The sequence below is a fragment of the Zonotrichia leucophrys genome, chromosome 9 (assembly GCF_028769735.1).
Source record: "Zonotrichia leucophrys gambelii isolate GWCS_2022_RI chromosome 9, RI_Zleu_2.0, whole genome shotgun sequence".
Taxonomy (NCBI): Eukaryota; Metazoa; Chordata; class Aves; order Passeriformes; family Passerellidae; genus Zonotrichia; species Zonotrichia leucophrys.
This window is the reverse complement of record NC_088179.1, coordinates 18,543,145-18,563,407: the sequence shown is the minus strand read 5'-3', so window position 1 is coordinate 18,563,407 and position 20,263 is coordinate 18,543,145. Positions and strand designations below refer to the sequence as shown.

General features: G+C 38.4%; 1 protein-coding gene across 9 annotated transcripts in view; it reads right to left on the bottom strand.

Moving 5' to 3' along the window:
- PEX5L (peroxisomal biogenesis factor 5 like) overlaps window positions 1–20,263 on the bottom strand; it is a 102,494-nt gene that overhangs the window by 18,524 nt on the left and 63,707 nt on the right. For 2 of the 9 annotated variants that reach the window (XM_064721639.1, XM_064721637.1), the window contains 7 exons: window positions 20,202–20,240; window positions 9,610–9,721; window positions 7,573–7,782; window positions 6,387–6,513; window positions 5,785–5,881; window positions 5,281–5,355; window positions 173–268 (listed from right to left, as the gene is read on the bottom strand). In XM_064721639.1, coding sequence (XP_064577709.1) covers window positions 173–268; window positions 5,281–5,355; window positions 5,785–5,881; window positions 6,387–6,513; window positions 7,573–7,782; window positions 9,610–9,721; window positions 20,202–20,240 — 756 coding nt within the window. The remainder of the gene's footprint in view (window positions 1–172; window positions 269–5,280; window positions 5,356–5,784; window positions 5,882–6,386; window positions 6,514–7,572; window positions 7,783–9,609; window positions 9,722–20,201; window positions 20,241–20,263) is intronic. The other 7 variants (XM_064721641.1, XM_064721638.1, XM_064721643.1 and 4 more) reach the window with 6 other exon arrangements.

Below are 20,263 nucleotides of genomic sequence, written 5' to 3'. Positions count from 1 at the left end.
GATTTCCTTTTTTTAGAGAGACAAGTTGCTACTTTAAATTAATAGCTCCAGGAACGGCATATTTTCTCTGTTTTAAATAATCCAATTCCAACTCTCCTCTGCTTGTGCTGCAAGATAAAAAAGAAATCTGTAGAACTTCAGCTGAAAATGAAAACAGTAAATGAAATAATACCTCAACAGCTGCCTTTGCTCTTTCAAATTCCTCCTCCAAGGAGTGATTTCTGGAGAGAAGAGGTGTTCCCCAACGCTGCTCTTTACTTGACCGTGCCTAAAAAATAGAAGAATAAATCAGAAAGGGATGATAGACCCTCTGTCACACTTCTGAGTTATTTCCTTAATTGTCTAGAGCCCCAAATGACCTTTTTCTTGGGGAAAACTACTTCTTTCCCTGCATGAATTCCTCTGAATTCTCTTACGCTGTAGCACAGTTCCCACTTCTCATGGGAAGCAGAGAAATTTATCTTTTGTAGATTTTTCATTTCACTCAAGATGTGTGAAAGATAAAGAGACATACAAGAAAAGGCAATGCAAGGCTTGGACTACAAAAGGAGAGAGCTGAATATTTTGTATAAGATTTTTACCTTCCTTGTTCCTTCTGCACTGTGACTGTGGTGATGCTTTCCACTGACTATGAGCCAGGAACATTTTTTTTCCCTGCACAATTTGTGGTTTTCTTTCAGGTTTTCTTTTGGGATCACATTGGAGAGCCAGGTTTGCCCTGGATATCACTGGAAGGGCAAATCCTTTTCACAATCAGCATCTCTCTTATGTACCATAATATTGGTCAATCCCACTGGAAGCACATAGTAACTTTTTCCCTGTTCTTTTTCTAAAAATAATTTTTTTTTTTTTTTTACAAAAAGCACTGTACAAAACCAAACAATATTTAAGGATGGCAGAAAAAGCACAAAGTGGCCTAATCTTGCTAAACAAAGCTCTGACTGCTAATCCCTTCCCCAGTGTTTGTCAAGAGGTTAAACTCATTAGCCACTTGTGTGCCCATGCTTCCAATTGCATTAATTTCCCTGATTATATTTCTGATGACTGTACTTGTAATATTAAATTTCTGTGAACCACACTGCTAAAAGACTAATTTTGATCACATCAGACTCATTGAGCTGTCTCTGCAAAAGTTGAAACGGGCTCTGCTGGGATGGAACATCTGACACTCATTTGTCACATGTGATGTATGGTCAAACACATTTCTCTGTGGTTGAACACACACATGGATTTTTTCCTAGAAAGATGACATTCATTTGTCAAATGAGCCCCAGGTTTTCTGTTTTGTTCCTGAGGCTTTGGTCTCTCAGTTAGAGAGCAATGAGTGAAATGCACATTGAGTGGATGAAACACATAAGGTAAGCAAACAACAGTACAGCACAATTTCTGTGAGAAGCTCGTGGTGGTGGTGGGAACTGTGAGTGCTCTCCTGTGCTGGCCTCTGGACTCTGCTCTGACAGGAAACTCAGAGTGAGGGAATGTCCACACTGAGGATCTATTGCTTCTGCTTTCACATCTTCTTCCTCTAGTCCATGTTTAGAAAATATTATTTTCCTTTGGTGAGGCCAGGAAGAGATTTCAGGTTGTCATTGAAAACAAATCAAAACCCAGTCCTATACATAAAACAGGTGTTTTACTGATTAGTAGAACTTAGGGCAGAAGAGATAACTGGTTCAGATAATTTATTTGTCAGTGTATCACATGATGGCCTTTGTCTGTCAACACCCATGGAACCAAAATGATGTCTCGAATAAATTTCTTTGAGAAAGTTGCTTGGGTTTAATTTAAAGTTATCAAGAGACCTTAATGTCATCACTTTGTTTGCAATTTGTTTAACTGCCCTCCTTGTTTCTCTTATTAATTTTAATTTCCGTTTCTCTATTACTTCTTTTTTTTCATACTTTTTAAATACTCCTTATTTTCTCTGCAGAAAGATACTGATGATTTTAATCAGGTTTTAGTGATATAAGGACATTTAATAATATAAAAGCATAAAAATATTAAAAATTCTCAATATGAAATATTCAGATTTTAACCTTTTTGTGTCACTTTTACTCTCCCCCTTTATTTTTTATAGCCATCCAGACAACCAAAATGAACCCTTTATTCCAGCACCTGTGTTGCTGCTTCTCTATGCAGAAATCAGGTGATCTCCTGTCTCCCACTAATTATGTTTGCTTCTACAGATTCCTCTTCCCCCAGCACTGCACAGGGAACACTCCTGTTGTTTCAAACTGCTTTCCAGCACATCGTTGTAAGCAGAGCCTACATTCTTGCTCTGAAATGTGTGATTTTCCCAGGGACTGTATTGCAATATGTATTTAAACAGTTGCCTTGATCACCAGCTCCTTTTTACATATCCCTTATTTTTGTTTTTTATTCCACTGTTGCATCATATGGAAATTCTCTGAGGAATTTGCTTGCATGTTTATTTTCAGATCAATAACACTGAAGAACATTGTTTGTCTTTGGAATCCCAGAACAATCCCTGTGTGATTACAACTCCTAGTAAATAACTACTGCTCCTGAGCCCTCAGGTTGGCCAGTTTTAATCTGTTTAACAACTGCTTTATTTCACATTGTGTCATGCCAATTTTACAAGCAGAATATGACATATTAATTCAAAACTCTTGTAGAGTATCACACATCAACATTTATCAACTCAACCTGTAATCCGATCAAGGAATTAAATTTGTTTTCCTTGACACAGGACTCTATTGATAGGCTCTAATTATGGTCCTGGCCTTTTCATTATTTATGACTTGGCTCCTGCAAACAGTTTGATTACTTCTGCTTTTTACCCATTTGTTTCCAGTGACTGCCATTCCTTGGGTCAAGGACAATGCTGTAAATGAGGATATTCAGATTGAGCTGTACTGCAGAAGGGCAGAGAGAACTTCTAGGGGCAGCACAGAGGGGAAAGAGGACAAGAAGCAGAGAGCTCCCCTCCTCTGCCACATGGCACTGTCCCCACATCATCCCCACAGAAATAGATGTTCTCCTCCATTAAATGAACCTTAAAAAACCCACATAAACTGCATTTGCACATAGACAATGCAGAGCTGTACTGTGGGCTGTGACACCCTGAAATGAAGAGCCCCTTGAAAAGCCCCAAATTTGCTGCTTTTTGCTGGTCCAGGGAGAGGGGATGGGAGTGGAGGGGCAGCCCTGGAGAGCTGCACAGCCCCAGCAGGGGATGGGGCAGAAAACTCCACAGATCCAGGAGGTGATGGAGCATCCCTGGACAGCTGAAGAGCTCCAGAAGTGATGAGATGGGGCAGCCCTGGAGAGCTGAAATATTTTAAATGCTCAGGAAAATATTTAAAGAGTTAAAATATGAGCAGACTTTATGCATAGAAAATGGAACATATTATCTTCCTCTGCAGTTTATAATTTTAAGATTAAAAATAACCCTTCAAAATCCCCCTTTCCCCCCAAACACTGTAGGACATCTCAGTACCAATAAAAGCACAACAAGGAAATTTTCAGAATGGAAAATAAAAGAAAGAACAAGGATACTCTGGGTCAATACAGTTTAAAAGTTAATAATATATAAAATATGATCTGAGTAAATGCTGAGAAGCCACATCCAGTGACAGCCACCAGTGACCACTGCCCATTACAGCCTTCAAACACATTTCTCCTTGTAGTTCAAAGCTTGTCCTTTGGATTTTGTATTGGCACAAGTGCTGGTAAATAAAGGATTTTCTTAAGAAGATTGCATAATTTTAATGAAAATATGACCTAGTTACTTAGCATTTCACTTTGAGGAGCTAAATCTAACATGTCAAAGATGAGTGATGAGGTGATTGGGAAACTGCTGATGGAAAACTGCAGCAAGTTTGACAAGATGAAATCTTTAGGGTATGGCAGAATGTGTTGCATTTGCAAAGGTTGCCCTTAAATGAGATAGACAAGACCTATAGAGGACAAAGTATGGAAAACATATGCTTTGATAAAAGCCCTAACGTGATTTCTCCTGCAAGCAGATTAAGAATTCAGTCAAGACAGATGAGCCTGAGTGCTGGGAGCTGACAACTCTGACAGTCCAAGTGTGAGCGGGATGAAACAGGCAGTGAACAATACCACATTTCCCTGTAACCTACCTAGAATAAGAGCAAATTCTCACTTCATTTCTCTGCATTATTAATTTCACATTTTTTTTCTTGAATGGACGACAGGTTTGAAACAAGCAGGTTACGACAAACCGAAACAAAACATGAAATGTACCAAGACAACAGATAAGAAGTTTAGTCTCTGCTTTTTTTTCAAGTTGACTTATTCAACTTCATGTTTTTTTAATTTTGAAGTAATTTTAAAAAATATTATGGAGCCTTAACTAACTGAACTTAAACTGTGTGAAAAGTGTGGATTTTTGCTTCTGCAGTTATTCTAGTGGAAGATAAAAAGGAAATAGACCTTATAAAGTAGAGATTCACTGAATTTGTAATTGCTTTTACAAAAGCCAGAGCATTTAAATCCTGTGACCGTCTACCTGGCTTACACACATTCTTGGTTGAGCACAAACGTGCTGGAATTTGGATCTGCTGGGCTGAGGAACAGCTTCCTAAAAGAAGGTCAGAGGTGCTTCAATATCAGCCCAAAGCAAGTGAGAACACAGCATCCATTTCAAGTGGATGGCACTGTGTAATAGGTGTTCTCCATTACTGAGATGTACAAATCTATTGTAGAGAAAGGAAAGGTATCATGCATTACAACTTGTGTAAGGCTTTCTAGAGGGGAAGAAAAAAAATCCCTGTTTGTACTGTAGAGACAGCAGGGAAGTAAAGAACATGTTTTTGCCTAAGAGAAACCCAAAATGGATCTAATAACTGGGTTCTGTTTCTAATTTCTGGGAAAAAAAGTATAATCTTAGCATACACATTTGGCACGTAGTGTCTCATTTTTTTCATTTTTCCATTTTTAAATGAGGCAATTATTTTTCATTAATTTCCAAATTTTCTATCTGACAGAAGGTTTTTCAGCCTCATGCCTAAAAATAGCTGTGGGAGGCGAGAAAATGATTTTCAACTAAAAGCCAATCCACAAGAAAACTCTCTCTTCCCCCCTTCAAGTGGCAATGGCTGAAGTCTTTCAGTTAAAAAGTAAGTAGCAGCAAAGAAGGTGTGTGAGCAGCCTGATCTATCAGAATGCATACATAAATGTATTTGTGTATATTTGTACCTGTGTGTGCATACATGCATGCAACCCTCAGCAATCATTTCCAACAAGACCTGTCCAAGACACAATACAACAGTGGAATTGGGCAAATCTACAAACCTTCAGCCCAGAGCCCTCGGTATTAGAGTTCCTTTTCCAGCAGGAAAAAGTCCTGTGACCACACTGCTCCCCCACCTGTGGAGATAAACTGCTAATGAACGTTGCTGCAATGATTGCTTCCTGTTTTCCTCAGCAATTTCCCACTTCTGGGGGTTCCTGCCTGACCAAGAGACCTGAAGGATTAAATTTAACATGGGTAGGGAACCACTACAAGTCTGAATTTCAGAGCTGGAGCGAGGGGAAAAAGATGATGCTGTAAATTGCAGTTTGACGTTTTTCCCTCTGTACAGGAAAGTCTCAATCCACTGCAGTATTAAACTCTGAATGTTTCAGGTGCTGACATACTCAATTTCATAACCTACTCATTTCAGAGGTGTGTGAAGATATTTTCCCTGATGATCCTGAAAATATCCCATGAGCAATTCTCCCAGAGTGTCAGTGATTAGCCAGTGGGAAGTTCCTCCTTGCCTTTTCATGGTTAACAAACCTACCAAACCCTCTTACCTGTATTGCAGGTGCAAGTTCTAATTCTGATGCTGAATCAGAGTCCAAGGCACTCTTGACATTAGCCAGCTCAGACTGTGATCTGTTTTCTGTGGACCTAGAAATAATGCATTTACACACTCAGCACTAGGACACACTGCCCTGTGTCTTCAGCTTCACAAGCACACAATGATGAATCAGGTTATTTCCTTCAACTGAATTGTTCAACTTGCACTAACACTTAACCAAAAGTGCCTGGACCCTTCTTTGTGCTCTCATACTCTTCCATTTCAACTGAGGCTAGACAAAGACACAAGTCTGTGCCTCAGTCAGTGTCTAAAAATCAATCACCACAATAAAGGATTTCCCTGCATGTCTCTGTAGAATTCTCACCACCATTTATTAAGTAACTGCACCTGCTACTTTCCACACCATTAAAAATTGCTGGCAAAATGGCATTTTATCGTGCACTTGTTTGTGATACATTGTCCAAAATATATGCTTGGACACATTTAATGTCACCATAACAGGTTTAAAATTATGATTTGTTATCAAGCAAGCATCTCTGTGAACTAAGAAAGCCAGGCTGGAAATATTTTTTTAAGGAAAGCAAAACGTTGTACCATAAAATCTCCTTTGATGGAGCTCTGGATGATGATGATGTTCTTTCTGCAGAAGGGTGGGCCTTGCTACTCCTGTCTCCATGAAAACTGACATCATCCCATTTCTCTATCTGTGTCTGAATATCAACTGAAAAACAAGAATAAATATGAATCTTTTAAAGAAACTACTGCTGAGAATTTTATCTCTGTAAAATGTGTGTTATAGAGAAAATAATGCCACCAAAGCCTATATTTTTATAAAGGTCCAACATAAAGAAATATTGTGCACCTTTCTAGTCGATACAGTGTGAAAATATTTGGAAATTCACAACACTTTTCTAAATCTGTTAGCATTCATAGTCAGAATGTCAGTGTAATTCTTGAGTTCAAATCAGTAATTTCTATGTAATTTAAACAAATTGTAAAAATGAAGCCTCTTTTAGAGACTAACATGTGAAAATGACTATGTAGGCAACTGATATTATTTGGTCATGTCAGACTCATTTTGCAAAGATCAGATGTTCAGCTCCTGTTTGAAGATAAAGGTCTCTAAAAGAATTTCTGTGATGATGAATGGAAAATTTGCTGCCTTGGTATAAATTACATTTACCTTGCAAATTTCTCAGTTGCACTGCAAGTAATTTAGTTTGGATGGAACTAAATCAAATTCACCTTTTCCAAAGCTTGTCGATAGATCAGGCTTGGCAGGAAATTGAGCTGTTTTGGGGATTTTTTTTTCAGTCTGTATAAATATATCTCTCTTGTCAAGAATGGATGATTTTTTTCTCTCCTATGCAGAGATAAAGCAGTATTTACAAATATAAATGTGCATTTCTGACACCTGCAGTTCTGAAAAGGACATCAGCATGGGTGCCTCTCATTTGTGTCCTTTACCAATTTCTCATCACACCACTACAGATTTTTCTACCATTTTACACACCCTGACTAAATTCCTTTTTCCAAAGAAATTTCAAAACTTTATTAGCACACTTAGGGTCAACTTAATAGGTATAATGGCAGAGGCAAAATGAAAAATGTGTTTAAGGTTTGAAGTGCTTCAGGTAGTTTATAATGGGGAGCAAAGGCTACACTGCTGAAATGGGGTGCAGCAAAAATTCTGGTGTTGCTCATTATTTTGTGAACGCAGCCAGGAGAAACTTGTGCTAAGCAGGGCAAGGGAGCACTGATGAAACAGCTGCACTCTTACCTAAATCTAGAGAAGACTTGTCTGCAACTCTGGCAGCCTGGACTTTCTGCTCAGAATCCACACTGATCAGGTCAGGATTCTCTGTCTTCTTTCTGAGGGTTGAAGCTTTTACGCCTTCAGTTCTTGAAGGATTCTCTGATTTCTTTGCTTTGTTTTGGGTTTGTAAGACAGGTTCACTAAGATCCAAGAGATCCAGACCTGTTGATAATACTTAGAGACAAAATGTTAAAATTCAGTGTTGTTTGAATTCAAATAGCTCACTTTTTAAGATTTGTTTTAGTTGGGGAAAAAAATTACTGATGTGTTTGCATTTGACCAGAGTAAGTGTGTATTTCCTGGCTAAAGATGATGACCAGTATATTAAAATCTGCCTGGGGATTTCAAGTGCTTAACTGAATGCTGTTAAGTGGATTTGCTAAAAAGGCTTTTCCTCTGAAAATCTTAAAGACATCTGAGGTCTTATGGCTGGGGCCTTCACAGGGTTCTCTCTTTTGTGAGGGTTCCCTGTCCAATTCAGCTTTTCGATAAGATTTGCTTTAATATTAGATTTTTAAAGTCCTGGTCACAGCTGCTTAGGGCAGTGCTGTTGTGCCACAATCCATTTGGGAATAGCTCCCAGGGTGGACCTGGGTCAAACAGGAATGTGGATGTTTATTAAAGTTTTCTGCTGTTGTTGGTGTTTGTCCTTTGGGCCATAAATACTGAATATAAAGTCTAATGCCATTTCTATTAAGGACTGTATCAGTATGGAAAAAATGTTCAATTTCAGCTCTTCTTTTAATATTTGCCTAAAGGGTAACATTAACAATTCTTCTGCATGTAAAAGGTAGAAAAACTCCTTTATCATCGTGTAACAGGGCAGGTGTTTTTGACAAATCAATTTGCATTACCTCTTGCAGTGCTTTATCTGTGTTCTTGTAAATCACTAAATTTCATCAGTCTTCATAGAATATTTTTTTATTTTATTATTAAATAAATCTAATTGACACCCCCCACTCCAATCTGATAGATATTCAAGGCAGGTGTAAAATTGACAGGTAAATTTTAAAACAAACACCATTCTTAAACAATCTGAAAGAGTTCTATTCATCCCTGTAATATCTTCAGCTATATTTTTTAAAGGGAAAAATTATTAATTACATTTGTTATCTAATTCAGTATTTCAGCTTTTGTTACTACAGACACATTAATTAGATGTGCAGAAAATCACTCAGCTGTCAATTATTCATTTAATAATTTGCATGGGTGTAAATTTTAATTAAATGGCTTCTAACAAGCCAAGTCCTTTTCTGAGGCAGGAAGAGAGCCCAGTAGGGCTGTGCTGATATTATTGTCTCAGCTGATCTCTCAACAGCATTGATTACCTCTGCACAGACACCAAGGAGGAGTGGGATGATTTCTAAAAATTATTTCCAAATGACAATATACTTCAAATAGAATTCAATATAATTCAAAAGGTTTTCAGGATTCACTCTTAGATGTCATTATCTTCTCTACTGCCTCATTACAACACAAAGAAGGTAAGAAATATATTAAATCCTTTCACCAACAAAATGTCTGAACTCAGCCTGGTTTAAGTGTTCTGATATTTCCCCCCTTTTTCTCTCTAAAAACTCATCCAAGATTTCATTAAAAAAAAATCTTTCTAGAGTAAAGAATGAGTTTGATTAAAACCAGACTAAATATGAGTTTTCCCATAGGTTAAAATTTTGCAAAACCAAATACAGAGAATTGATTCAGACTCATATGTACATCCTGTGAGACTTAAACAAATTGCATAAATTTCAGCCCCAAAGATGTCATTAATTTCACATCTATCTGCTAGAATTTATGTGATTTGAATCACATCAGATTTCCCCATAAATGTAATGAACAAAGTTTTTCTTCTAACAGGTCAGGCAATCACAACTTAATGCCAGCTTGTGATTTTGTGCACACAGTAACAAACTGAGAAGTCACTTGACAAAAATTTGCCATAATGAAGCTAAAACTAAAACTATTTTTCTCTAGTGAGGGATAATAAAACATGTTGTTTACCTGCAGTATTTGATGTTACAGGCCTGGCAACAGCTTCTGGCTTAGTTTCACAGAGAAAGTCATCAATGGAGGGGCTCAGGAGGGGTCTGCTCTCCTGTTGCTCATTCACCAGCTAGCAACAAAGAACCCCAGGTCACAGAGTGTTCTTGGGATGCAGAATTTACAGAAATCAAACATATTCTCACAATAGCATGTGCTTTATTTTTAATTGTGAGAGTAAGATATTGCAATTAGATGATGCACAAATAGCACTGGGATTAAAATAAAATAAGCTTTAGTTACTCTTTTGGGGCAAAATTATCTTGCAGTTTAACAAATCACACAAAGATAAAGCAGCAAGATGATTTTTCCTTAGCAGTTATTGCATACTATTGCTTATAGGACTAAAGTTTCAGGGCCTGATGCAGCTCCCTTCAAATCCATGGTGAAGTTGCCCTTCTCTGTCACCAGGATGATAAGCAGGGCTTGTTTTGCTTTTTTTGAGGTGGTCTTTTTTCCCCCACAAGTAACATGCTTCCCCACAGAACTTCCACAATAGCATTTCATCTTGCAAATAAGCATTAGCCCACTAAACAATAACCTGCTGAGACAGAAATTCTCTGCCATAAATGATATGTGAATGACAGTGGATGGAGCCTGGTGAGTGTATGAACTTCCTGCATGAGCTCTGACTGTGGGAGGACTCATAAAATGCTTTTTATTTATGAGCAGTTTTCCATTTTTATTTGGACGAATGCACTGGTGCTCTGCTACCTGAGAGAAATCTCTGTGTTACAGGCTATTTAATGTATCAGAATTACAAAGATAAATCTGTACAAATCTCAGAAATAAAAGTCTCCTCTTTGCCATCTATCTCTGATTAGAGGATTAAGATCTCAGCTGAGCTGGAGGGATGTCTGGTGGTGTGCCCTGCACTTACATTATCTTAATATCTTAATTTCTTTATCTGAAAAAATGCTTTCCCACTGTTGCCTTTGTCTGGAGGTGTCTCAGCTTTATTTTATCCTCTCCATTTCTTCTCAACCTTCCGTTCTAACTCTTCTTCCATTGTTGAATTTTTAAAGTTTTCTCTCAGATATGTTAGAATTTTTAAATTTAGGATGCTAACAAGGACTAAAACTGGCCAAAAAGGGTATTTACTCACCCTCATGTTTGTTAAATACTGGCTCTGAGCTACTCCAGCAGCAGGATTATCTCTAAAGTTATTACAGCAAACCAGATTAGATTCACTGCTGTTCAGTACTTGATTTCTGTAGTGCAAAGCTGCAGCAAAATACTGGAGCTATTGCAATAAGAGACCCACTATTTTGGGTCAAACCTTTAATCTGATATCCAGCACTGACTTGCGGTGCTGCAAACCTTGCCCAAATGCATCTGCCCAGGAGCTCAGAGCTCTGCCCTGAAACACCATGGAAGTTTCCATGGAACACAGAGGAGGGATTGCCTGCCCAGCTGAGGGCAGATGTGGCATCTGAGTTCAGAAATGTGGCAGTGACGCTGTCCCAGCTCCAGATGTGCTAAACCCAGACTGCAGATGCAGCTCACCAGGGAATTCATCCTGGGGGGTTAACTCTGGGTTGCCTGTCCAGGTTGCTGTCTCATTCAATGCACAGAATTCCTGCTTGATTTCATTGGAAATTGCATTTATATCAACTGCACACCTTTGATTTCCATTATGCCCTGGTCTACAAATTTACCTAATGATTATGTTTAGGAATTAAGCAGACCTATATTTTCTTTCTATGATTTGGTGACAATCCTTACTCATGACTATTTTGAAAAACATGTGGATGCCTTAAGAGTTGAGTCTTTTCCAAACTACTTTTAGTATTTTAAAATTTAATCCCAATATCAGCAAAAGATGCTTGTATATATTTTTCTTTTTGCATTCACACAGCATAAAGAAAAGTCCTAGATCATTTGGAGAGGGACAGGAGGGAAAGAAGAAAAAGAATCATTGAAAATATAAAAACTTCTTAGGAAATAAGTTTCTTTATCTGTAAGACTATCAATAGGATACATTATCACATAAGATTCAGATGCTTATCAGGTTTTCCATTACATTCCATGGAAATTTTTTTCAATAGGAAAGAATGGGGGAAGGATGAAATGAAGAAAGAATTATGAGAACCAAAGTACCCAAGCTCACTCATTGCAGACAGTGAAGAATAGAAAGGCAATTTATTGCCCAAACCTGCTGCAGAGGTCAGAGGATAAACTCTGGGAAGACCAGAAATAATGTTAAGAATCAGAGTCACGGAGGGGAAGGAGATAAGACTTAATAAAGAGCTGAATTTTACCAAGGTCTAACTGAAATATGAGGTCTGACAATTTCTTCTCCTTTTCAAAGATGGCTATCATGTCCTTAGAATTTTTTTTCTTGTGTTCATTACATTTATTACATTTTAAGGGAACACTATAAGAGTTCAACCTAGGCTAAAAAAATGAAGATTGAGTGGGACTGCAGTTATTCTTCATGTGCACATGAAGGGGGAGTGGTCAGATGACACTGGAGGAGCAAAGTTATTTCAGCTGTAGAGAAATGCTGGCCCAATAACAGAGTTCTACACTGGGCATGAGAATTAAAATGCTGGTCTGGGAATTAAAAGAGCTGAACTATCACAGCAGCGAACTTTATGAACAGGATTATTTTCTTATTGTGGGGGGACAAAATGCCCACCTATTTAAAACAGCTTTTGCCAAGCCTTCTACATTGCTGTTTGTGATGTGACTGTGACCCACTGAACCCCTCCTAGTCCTGGGTCCTTTGCTCCCATGGCTAAGGACCAGAAGCTGTAGGAATGTCTTATTTAAAGACATTTCATGTCTGTGAAAAATAATCTGCTTTCAATTCAAACATTTTTGTCAAAACAGATTGCAAAAACATGACCATGGCCACTAATTCTCAATAAACACAAACTACCTACGTATAGCAATAGAAAATATTAGAAAAACTATTTTGACATTAAGCAGACATTTAATGATGAATTAAGACTTAAGTTAGAGTGCCATGAGATGATATTTTTTTTCTGCAGAGAAGTGGGCAGGGGGGTAGGTTTCTGACATTACTCTGTAAGAAATGCCACTTGTAAGCCCTTGGTCTCACACTTGGAATTTCATTTTGCTGCCTCATATACTGTACCAAATTTATCCCTTGCTTAATATTGCACAAGTTATTAGAGTTATATCAGGCATGAATTTGGAGTAGTACATAAAAGATTTATGAGATGAAAACTATGATCTATATTAAACCAATAATTTATGGTTCTCAAGCACCTTTCAGGCTGAAAAATCACAGAATGCCTTAAAACATTCATGAATCAAGGCTGGCACCACCACAGAGCTGAGGAATATTATCTCTGTGTTGCAGATGAGGGGAGCAAAGTGAAATTAGGGAAGTGACCCAGCATCCCTGGGTGCTGGGGAAGCAGCACTGTGGGCAGGAGCTGATCCCACACTGGATTTATGTGCCCAATATCCTCACACACACCAAGTGGTGCAGACTTATGGAGGTATCTCAGTAGTAATTTAGCCAGTGGGTGCCATAAATTCTCATAATGTCTCTAGGAACTTAAATTCTCTCTGTAAGATTCACTTTAATTAAAGAAGAAGCCCACACACTCCTTTAATTGAGGGATTTGTGAAATCTGTGGAGGCTGGTATTTCCTACTACCAACACATCTGAAGACACTCATCCATAGTACAAGATACTCCTAAATTCAAATGAGTCTTCTGGGAACAGCACAGCAGAAAAAGGTGGTTTTCCTACCCCAGTGCTGCCACTGTAATCTTTCATTCCAAAAAGCATGAAAGTTCGTTTTGGAATTAAATTAAGTGGGGCTTTTGGGTCCTTTGGGAGAGATACTGGGAGAGTCAAAAGTGTCTGATATCAGCCCCACTGCTTCCAAATATGCAAAGCAAGGGGCATTTAGCAGTAACTAAGGTATGGACCTTCCATCCCATTTCGTATTCTCTCCTACTGCATTCCTGATCTTGATCTGTTTGCAGTGCACAAAGCATGCTGGTTTGTTTCTTTTTTAAACTTTTACTAGGCCATAACACAATGCTAGTCTTTAAGATAAATTATTTAGACTCTAAACTGGGAGGGTTTCCAGTCAGGCATGGGCAGCTAATTAGCACCTATGTTTTGAGCACAGAGTGAACTAGTTCTCTTAAATTAAGTGCCTCAATTCCCTCCATGTTCAATAGGGAGAGATAAATGCCCAGAAAAGCTACTCCAGAGGGAGATTGTGCCTGCCCAATTTAGGCTGTCCCTAAGGAGGCTCTCAAAGGCACCTAGCTTTCCCCCTGCTATATATGGGATTTATTTTAGAAGGACTGGCTCAAAAAGCATCTAAAATGTAGATGTAATTTGCTACTGAAGTGAGTTGGATTGAATTTTGGATTGGATCCATTTTGTTGCCTGAGCCTGACTGAATTACTCATGGCACTAATTTAGGAAACCCCAAACTACTACTGGGTAATCCCCTGTGCAGTTCAGCATCAAAGCTGCTCCTGGGCACTGAGGCTTTTCCCTGTAGTGCCCCCTCAGTGTGTGAGAGGGTGGCAGGGCTGCCTCAGGGACATCAGCTGCTCCACAAGGCTCAGAGTGAAAATGAACATGGGGGAAGGCAGGAAACATTGAACTCAGGTTTTCTACTGGAAAAATGTTGTATTTGAACTTTGCTCTGAGAAACTTTTCTGCTCTTTGGGTGGCACTGGAAAAACTGGTACAAGAGTGAGATTGATTCCAGCAGCTTGTAAGTGTTGTGCTTAGGCAGAGACACCAGCTAATTTCTATCACTGATTATTTTTATGCTACACAGCAATGGTATCCTGACAGACAGGCTCCCTGCACACACCTGGCACGTTGGTGACACTCCCTGGGATAGGAGGAAACAAATCAATTGATTTCTGGCTCTTTCTAAAAACAGATAAATGGGAACCCCAACTTAGAATGTAGGTTATTGTTTTCTAGAGCATGACTGGAAGTATTGGCCTGACAGTCATGTCTGGGGATCATTATCTTGGCAGGATAAGAGCTGGAAGAACTCCTTTCCTGGTTGCAGAGGGTGTTTGGAGAGGGAAGTCCTGACTAACTGGGTAGTCTCGTGATACAATTTAATTGCATGAATTTTGCTTTTCTTCTTTTCTCACTTTAATAGTATGCTTATAAAGATTTCACAAACAAAACTACTGCTTCACACGCTTTATTTACTCTTTTGTAGTAAGTGTGATTACTACATTATTATGATTACTATTTTTCTTAGCTTTTTGCCCCATCCTTGTGCCAGAGTGATACATTTATTTTTCTCTGTCACTCTACTATGAATGTATGTCCCAATGAAGCTGACATAAGAGCCAAATACCTGGTTTGCACCAGAAGAGAGAATAGATTCACATGGCCCATGGAATACCTGACTTCTGCCTCTCATGAACTGTGGGAAGCTCTAAAACCGAGATGAATTCTTTGCTCCCTCCTCACAGAGCCCTCAGGTGCTGCTGCCTGTCTGGAGGCCAGCCCTGCTCCCAGGTGATAACCAATGCTCTCTGGCCAGGCAGGAGGAGGTGTGGGGTGTGAACCAGAGGTGACAATTCTTACCTGAAATCACACAAGCCAAGTCACCCCAGCTGCCATGGTTTGTCTGAAGTCAGAGAAGCTGTGGGAGGGTTACTGTAGACACTGCATTGGATATTTGAATTCAGCTGTGTTGGTTTTAAACAACACAGTTTATTGTTAATGTTGCATCTCCATAAAGAGCAGTTGATTTGCTGAGTGACAACTCTTGTGATCTCTGTGTCACACCAACACCCTGCCTGTGCTTCTACGTGCTGACCTGTGCAAGTTATGGTGTGTTGTTGTAAAAGTAAACATCTCACAGCTCAGTGTCTCCTTCCCTCTGTTCAACCTGCTCTGCTGAAAGGAGGTTTAACATGGCAGTCGTGTCTGGCTCCTGCATTTTGGCCTGGCTCCAGCTGAGCACTTAAACTTGCCCTGCAAAACTCAAGGTTAAGCATGTGCTTAACTGTCCTGCTGGATCAGAGCCATGGGGGAAGAGGAGGAGGAGGAAAGTCACTCTTGTCATACTTTAACTGTGACTGTGACTGACAGTTTGGCCTTTACCCACACAGAAACGTGATTTATTGTAAATCTGCCACTTGCATTCATGCCTGCATGCTCCATGCTCTTCTCTAAGTTAAAGGAAGCTGTTATCAAAAATGGAGTGCCTCTCCCTCTGGGTGGTAGGAGATTTTATTTCTCATTTGGCCGTGAGTTTTCTTTGTGGTGATACCTGGTGATTTCTGTTTTAGCCTCTCCCCTGCCCCATATCATTGTCTAGGCTGAAGATCTACAGCAGTGATCCAAGACAACATTTTGTCATCACCACAGATTATTTGACATCCCTGCTATATTTTTGCATATGGGCTGTAATTGCTTGAAAACCACATGGAATTTTTCTTGTCCTCCCTGTGGATTTTTCTTCTCAAACAAAATTCTGCAGCATATCTAGAGTTAGGCTGTGGTTTTGGATGTGTTACTGTGTCTGGTCATAGGAACCAAATCACAAGTTCTTGTTAAATGGCCTTTCCCTGTCATGGCATGTCTGGTTGCTTTGGGATGTTTTCAGCAAATTGGAGAGCTTGAAACTCATAAGCTGTTAGTGAATTGCAATTCAGTAGAGCAGTTTCACTGGAAAAACAGCAAATTCAGTGAATCTAGAACTGTAGTAGCACATGGTTTGCAACTCTTTAATAGGGCAGTATATTCAGGCTTGGAGTATTAATGAATGAAGACCCAAAAAGTTTCTGAAAAGTAACTCCTATAAATTAATATAAAAACCAGAGCTAAACTTACATATTATATAATTTGCAAAAAATAGTTTGTCCAATCTTTCTGTCCTTAAGGAATAGTAAGGAATTTTGCAGTTATGAAATGGTATGGTTAATTTTTTTACTTTATTAAAAAAATACATCATCAATTCCCATGGTAATTTCAAACTAAAATTGCAATTTTGTGAAAAATGTATTTAATTTATGTGACAGAGAGATCTACATAACTTCAGGAAAGCAGGCAATTTATGACTCTTAAGGATATTGTCAAGGCAATTTTATTGTACTCATGAGAATATTCCTGCTGAAATTATGCACGTGGCCCTAAAAGCAGTAAATGTTGAGCAATATTTAACTTAGAAGTAAAGAATCAATTAATATTTGTACTGCTAAGCATGCATTTATTCATTTTTATATTTCTTTATTTTTGCTCTTCATGTATTTACCCTGTCCCAATGGTAGATTAAAAAGAGTTATCAATAGGAGTGAGGATGTGTTCCCTGATAAAGTATTCAAAGCTTCTGTAATAAATCAGATTTGAGATGTATAGTATTAATAAATTTATCATTAATCTTTTAAAAAGAGTCCAAAAAGTAGGATCTCAAGCCTAGTTATCCTAAGATCAGTGAGGAGATTGCCACTATTCTCAGAAGGCAGATTGGAATGTACAATGAATTCTTGCACTGCAGACTTTGATAATGACAACAATTAAAACTGGGATGATTCTTACATTTTTACCTGAACATATTTAACTTAGATAAAACAGAGTGAACTCTGGTTTAGGTAGGTGTAAAAGAGAAGGGAAGCTAATTGCATCCACAGGAACCTCCCACCATTCTGTTTTAATCTTATTGAGAACACATTTATGGAGTGGGCTGGAAGTCAGTGCAAGCCTAATGCTAAGAAGCTTAGAATGAACATGATTGATTCAAATGGGACTGTTAAGTTTATATGGAAAACTGTGATTATACAACCAAATCCATGTAGTGAGCCCTTGATACACACATCAGAAAATCTACTAACAACATTGGGAGCTGAATATTAGCTATCTTTAATCTGTTTCCTTTATAAAATTGAATGGAAGCATTTAAAAATCTCCTGTTAGAGACTTATAAAACCCCAGACAACCCACCAAAACCCACAAAAAAGCCACAGAACAAAACAAATATAAGAAAAGCCTAACAAAGCAAGCAAGAAAAAAACCAAACTAGACCTAAGCAGAAATATACCACCACTGCCAAAATAAGTAAATAAATACATACACACATATATACATACATACAAACATACAAAAAAGCAAATGAAAACCAAAACACCAAAACAGTGGAATTTAGGCAGTGGAAATGTTGAAGTATTTTGTTCACAAGCCCTTAAGCAAATATAAATGTGCTTAGATCAACTAAGTATCGGCATGCAAATGAAGTTCCCTTAAAAAAAATAATAGTTCCTACTTTGAATGCTAACTAATACCTTATAGACCCTAAAAAAGCCTTAAGCATCTGGTGGAGTTAATTGGGGGGTAGTCATGAAACATATCTCTTTTTCTGACATGTGCTGTAAGCCTGCATTTTTCACAGGGGAGGATGAATTTCAGCGTTTTTCTTATAATGTAATTCCAGCTTTTTAAATTTCTTCTTTCCAATTCAAATTCTAAACCCTAAGTGTTTTGTGGGCTAACTTTTTAAATTATAAGTGCTTGAGATCAAAACTGTGCTCTGAGCAATGTCTGTGTGGGTCCCATAAATTCTAGGTAGGCAGCTCCAATATTTTTCAGATAAAAGCAAAAGTGGGGAATGGCTTTCAAGATAAACTTTGCTTTTCTTTTTGCTGTTGATGAAGTTTTCATGGACTCCAGTTTCTGTTCTGTATCATTCCAGAGTGTATTTGCCATAGGACTTTCATGGACCACTGCAGTTCTTCCTTCTGTTGGCTTTATAGGGATCCTACCATGAGTATCTTTCCAACCTGTGTACTCTAATAAGGAACCTAAATTAGGTGTGATGGATCTGGGACAAATAACTCCAGTGACACTGTGAGATTTCTTTTGTTTTTGCTGGCAAAGCATTTAAGCATGAATTTTTTACTGCTCAATAGAGCAGTTAATCATATTTTAAAGTATAAGTCTGGGTCGAAGTGTGTGATTGAATCAGATCCTTTGAAGTTCACTGACCTGTAGTAAATTGGGAATTTCATAGCTGACTGCACAATTAAACTTTGACTTCAGGGCATATTTAGGTATAAATTTCTCATTAGGAAGTAATTCTGAAGTAAGATTTTTTTTTCTCCTGACAAATGCAAAGTAGCTATGAAGAGGTTAAAACAAAAGTTTTATTTTGCAATTAAAACCAAATTTATGCATGATTTTTCTAATTTATTTCTCTGCTTCTGGTAGAAGTAATTGGTTCATATTCAGGTAATCTTTGAACCTTCAGCAAGCTTTCTTACACATTTTCTAGTTTCAATTCATATGAAAAAATACATTTTTAAAATTTGTCCCAGTCTCTTATGAATTATCTTTTAAAAGATAAAGGGAGACAGCAACACGGATAGAGTTATATTCTACAAAATCCTATTAGAACTGAAAGATCGCTCTCTTGATGCTTAAAGTATTAAATTTGGCAACTACTGAATCCTTTTTCACACCAGTAAGTGTGAAGAAAGTGACTTTTATAGAAGGTAATTGAGACAGGGAGACAGGATTACAAAAAATAGATACTGAGAGGTCCATTCAATTACCAGGAATACTCCTCTGCCTACTGTAGTACACTCATTACTGCTGGAATGGTGATTGAGGCTCCCAGTTGCCATATACTGCCACAGCCCCACAGGAGTCTGCAGTACATTTCTGGTTCATGTTATTTGAAGATTTGCCTTCAGTTTTGATGATGTAAAACCATATCTGATGGTATAAAATAATCTGTGAATTGGAAACATAATTTAAATTTAATTCACAGCACTTATTCAAAAAGTAGGTGTCATGTTTTAAAAGCTGGGGTTTTGCTAGGAGCATTAAAATAAAATGGGGCTATTTATCTGTCTTGTTCTGTGCTGGATGTGTTTTTATCACTTTCCAGAGGAAAAGAGCAAAGATATGTATTTTGAATTACAAATTCAGGGGTGTATGTACATTATCAAAAAGCAGATTGAGAGACTCATCTTTGTGTATCAGATTTCAATTATGCTTCCTGTGGAGTCTGTCTCCACAGTCAGACATGATTAATCATTCTTTCATCAAGGACTTTGGAAATTAGGGATTTCACTTGTTTTTTTCTCTTGGAAAAGACAGTGCTCTGTCTGGGCTTGATCCTTTCATTTCAGTTGCAGGTTTTTTGCTCAGGTAGCTGTAAGGTTGGAGGAGCATGGATACCTAATGCATTAAATGACTCCCTAAGATGTGGACCTGCCCACTCTGGGTTTGGTGGCAGTGGGACCTTTGGAAAGACCAGGCTTTGTTCTCCTGACCCATCTGGCTTGGGAAGTTTGCAGTGAATCTGGAACTGGTTCCACCCCATGATCAGCAATGATATCCACCTGTTTCACCATGTAGGGAGCAGAGACAGACACTGGGATGGGGATGGCTGGCACAGCAGAGCGTGTTCCTGCACGGATGGTGGGGATGGAGGCTCACACGGACACACTGCAGGGACAGCATCTCAAACCAACACTGCAGCCACAGTCAGGGACAAACGATGGATGCAACGTGGTCGTACAGCTGCACATCACACACACATGATGCAGAGATGGCCATGGAAAATACTCACTTTTTCACTTGATTCTGCTTCCTTTTGGCTTCTGCACCCCTTTGGTGCATAGCAGGGAAGTA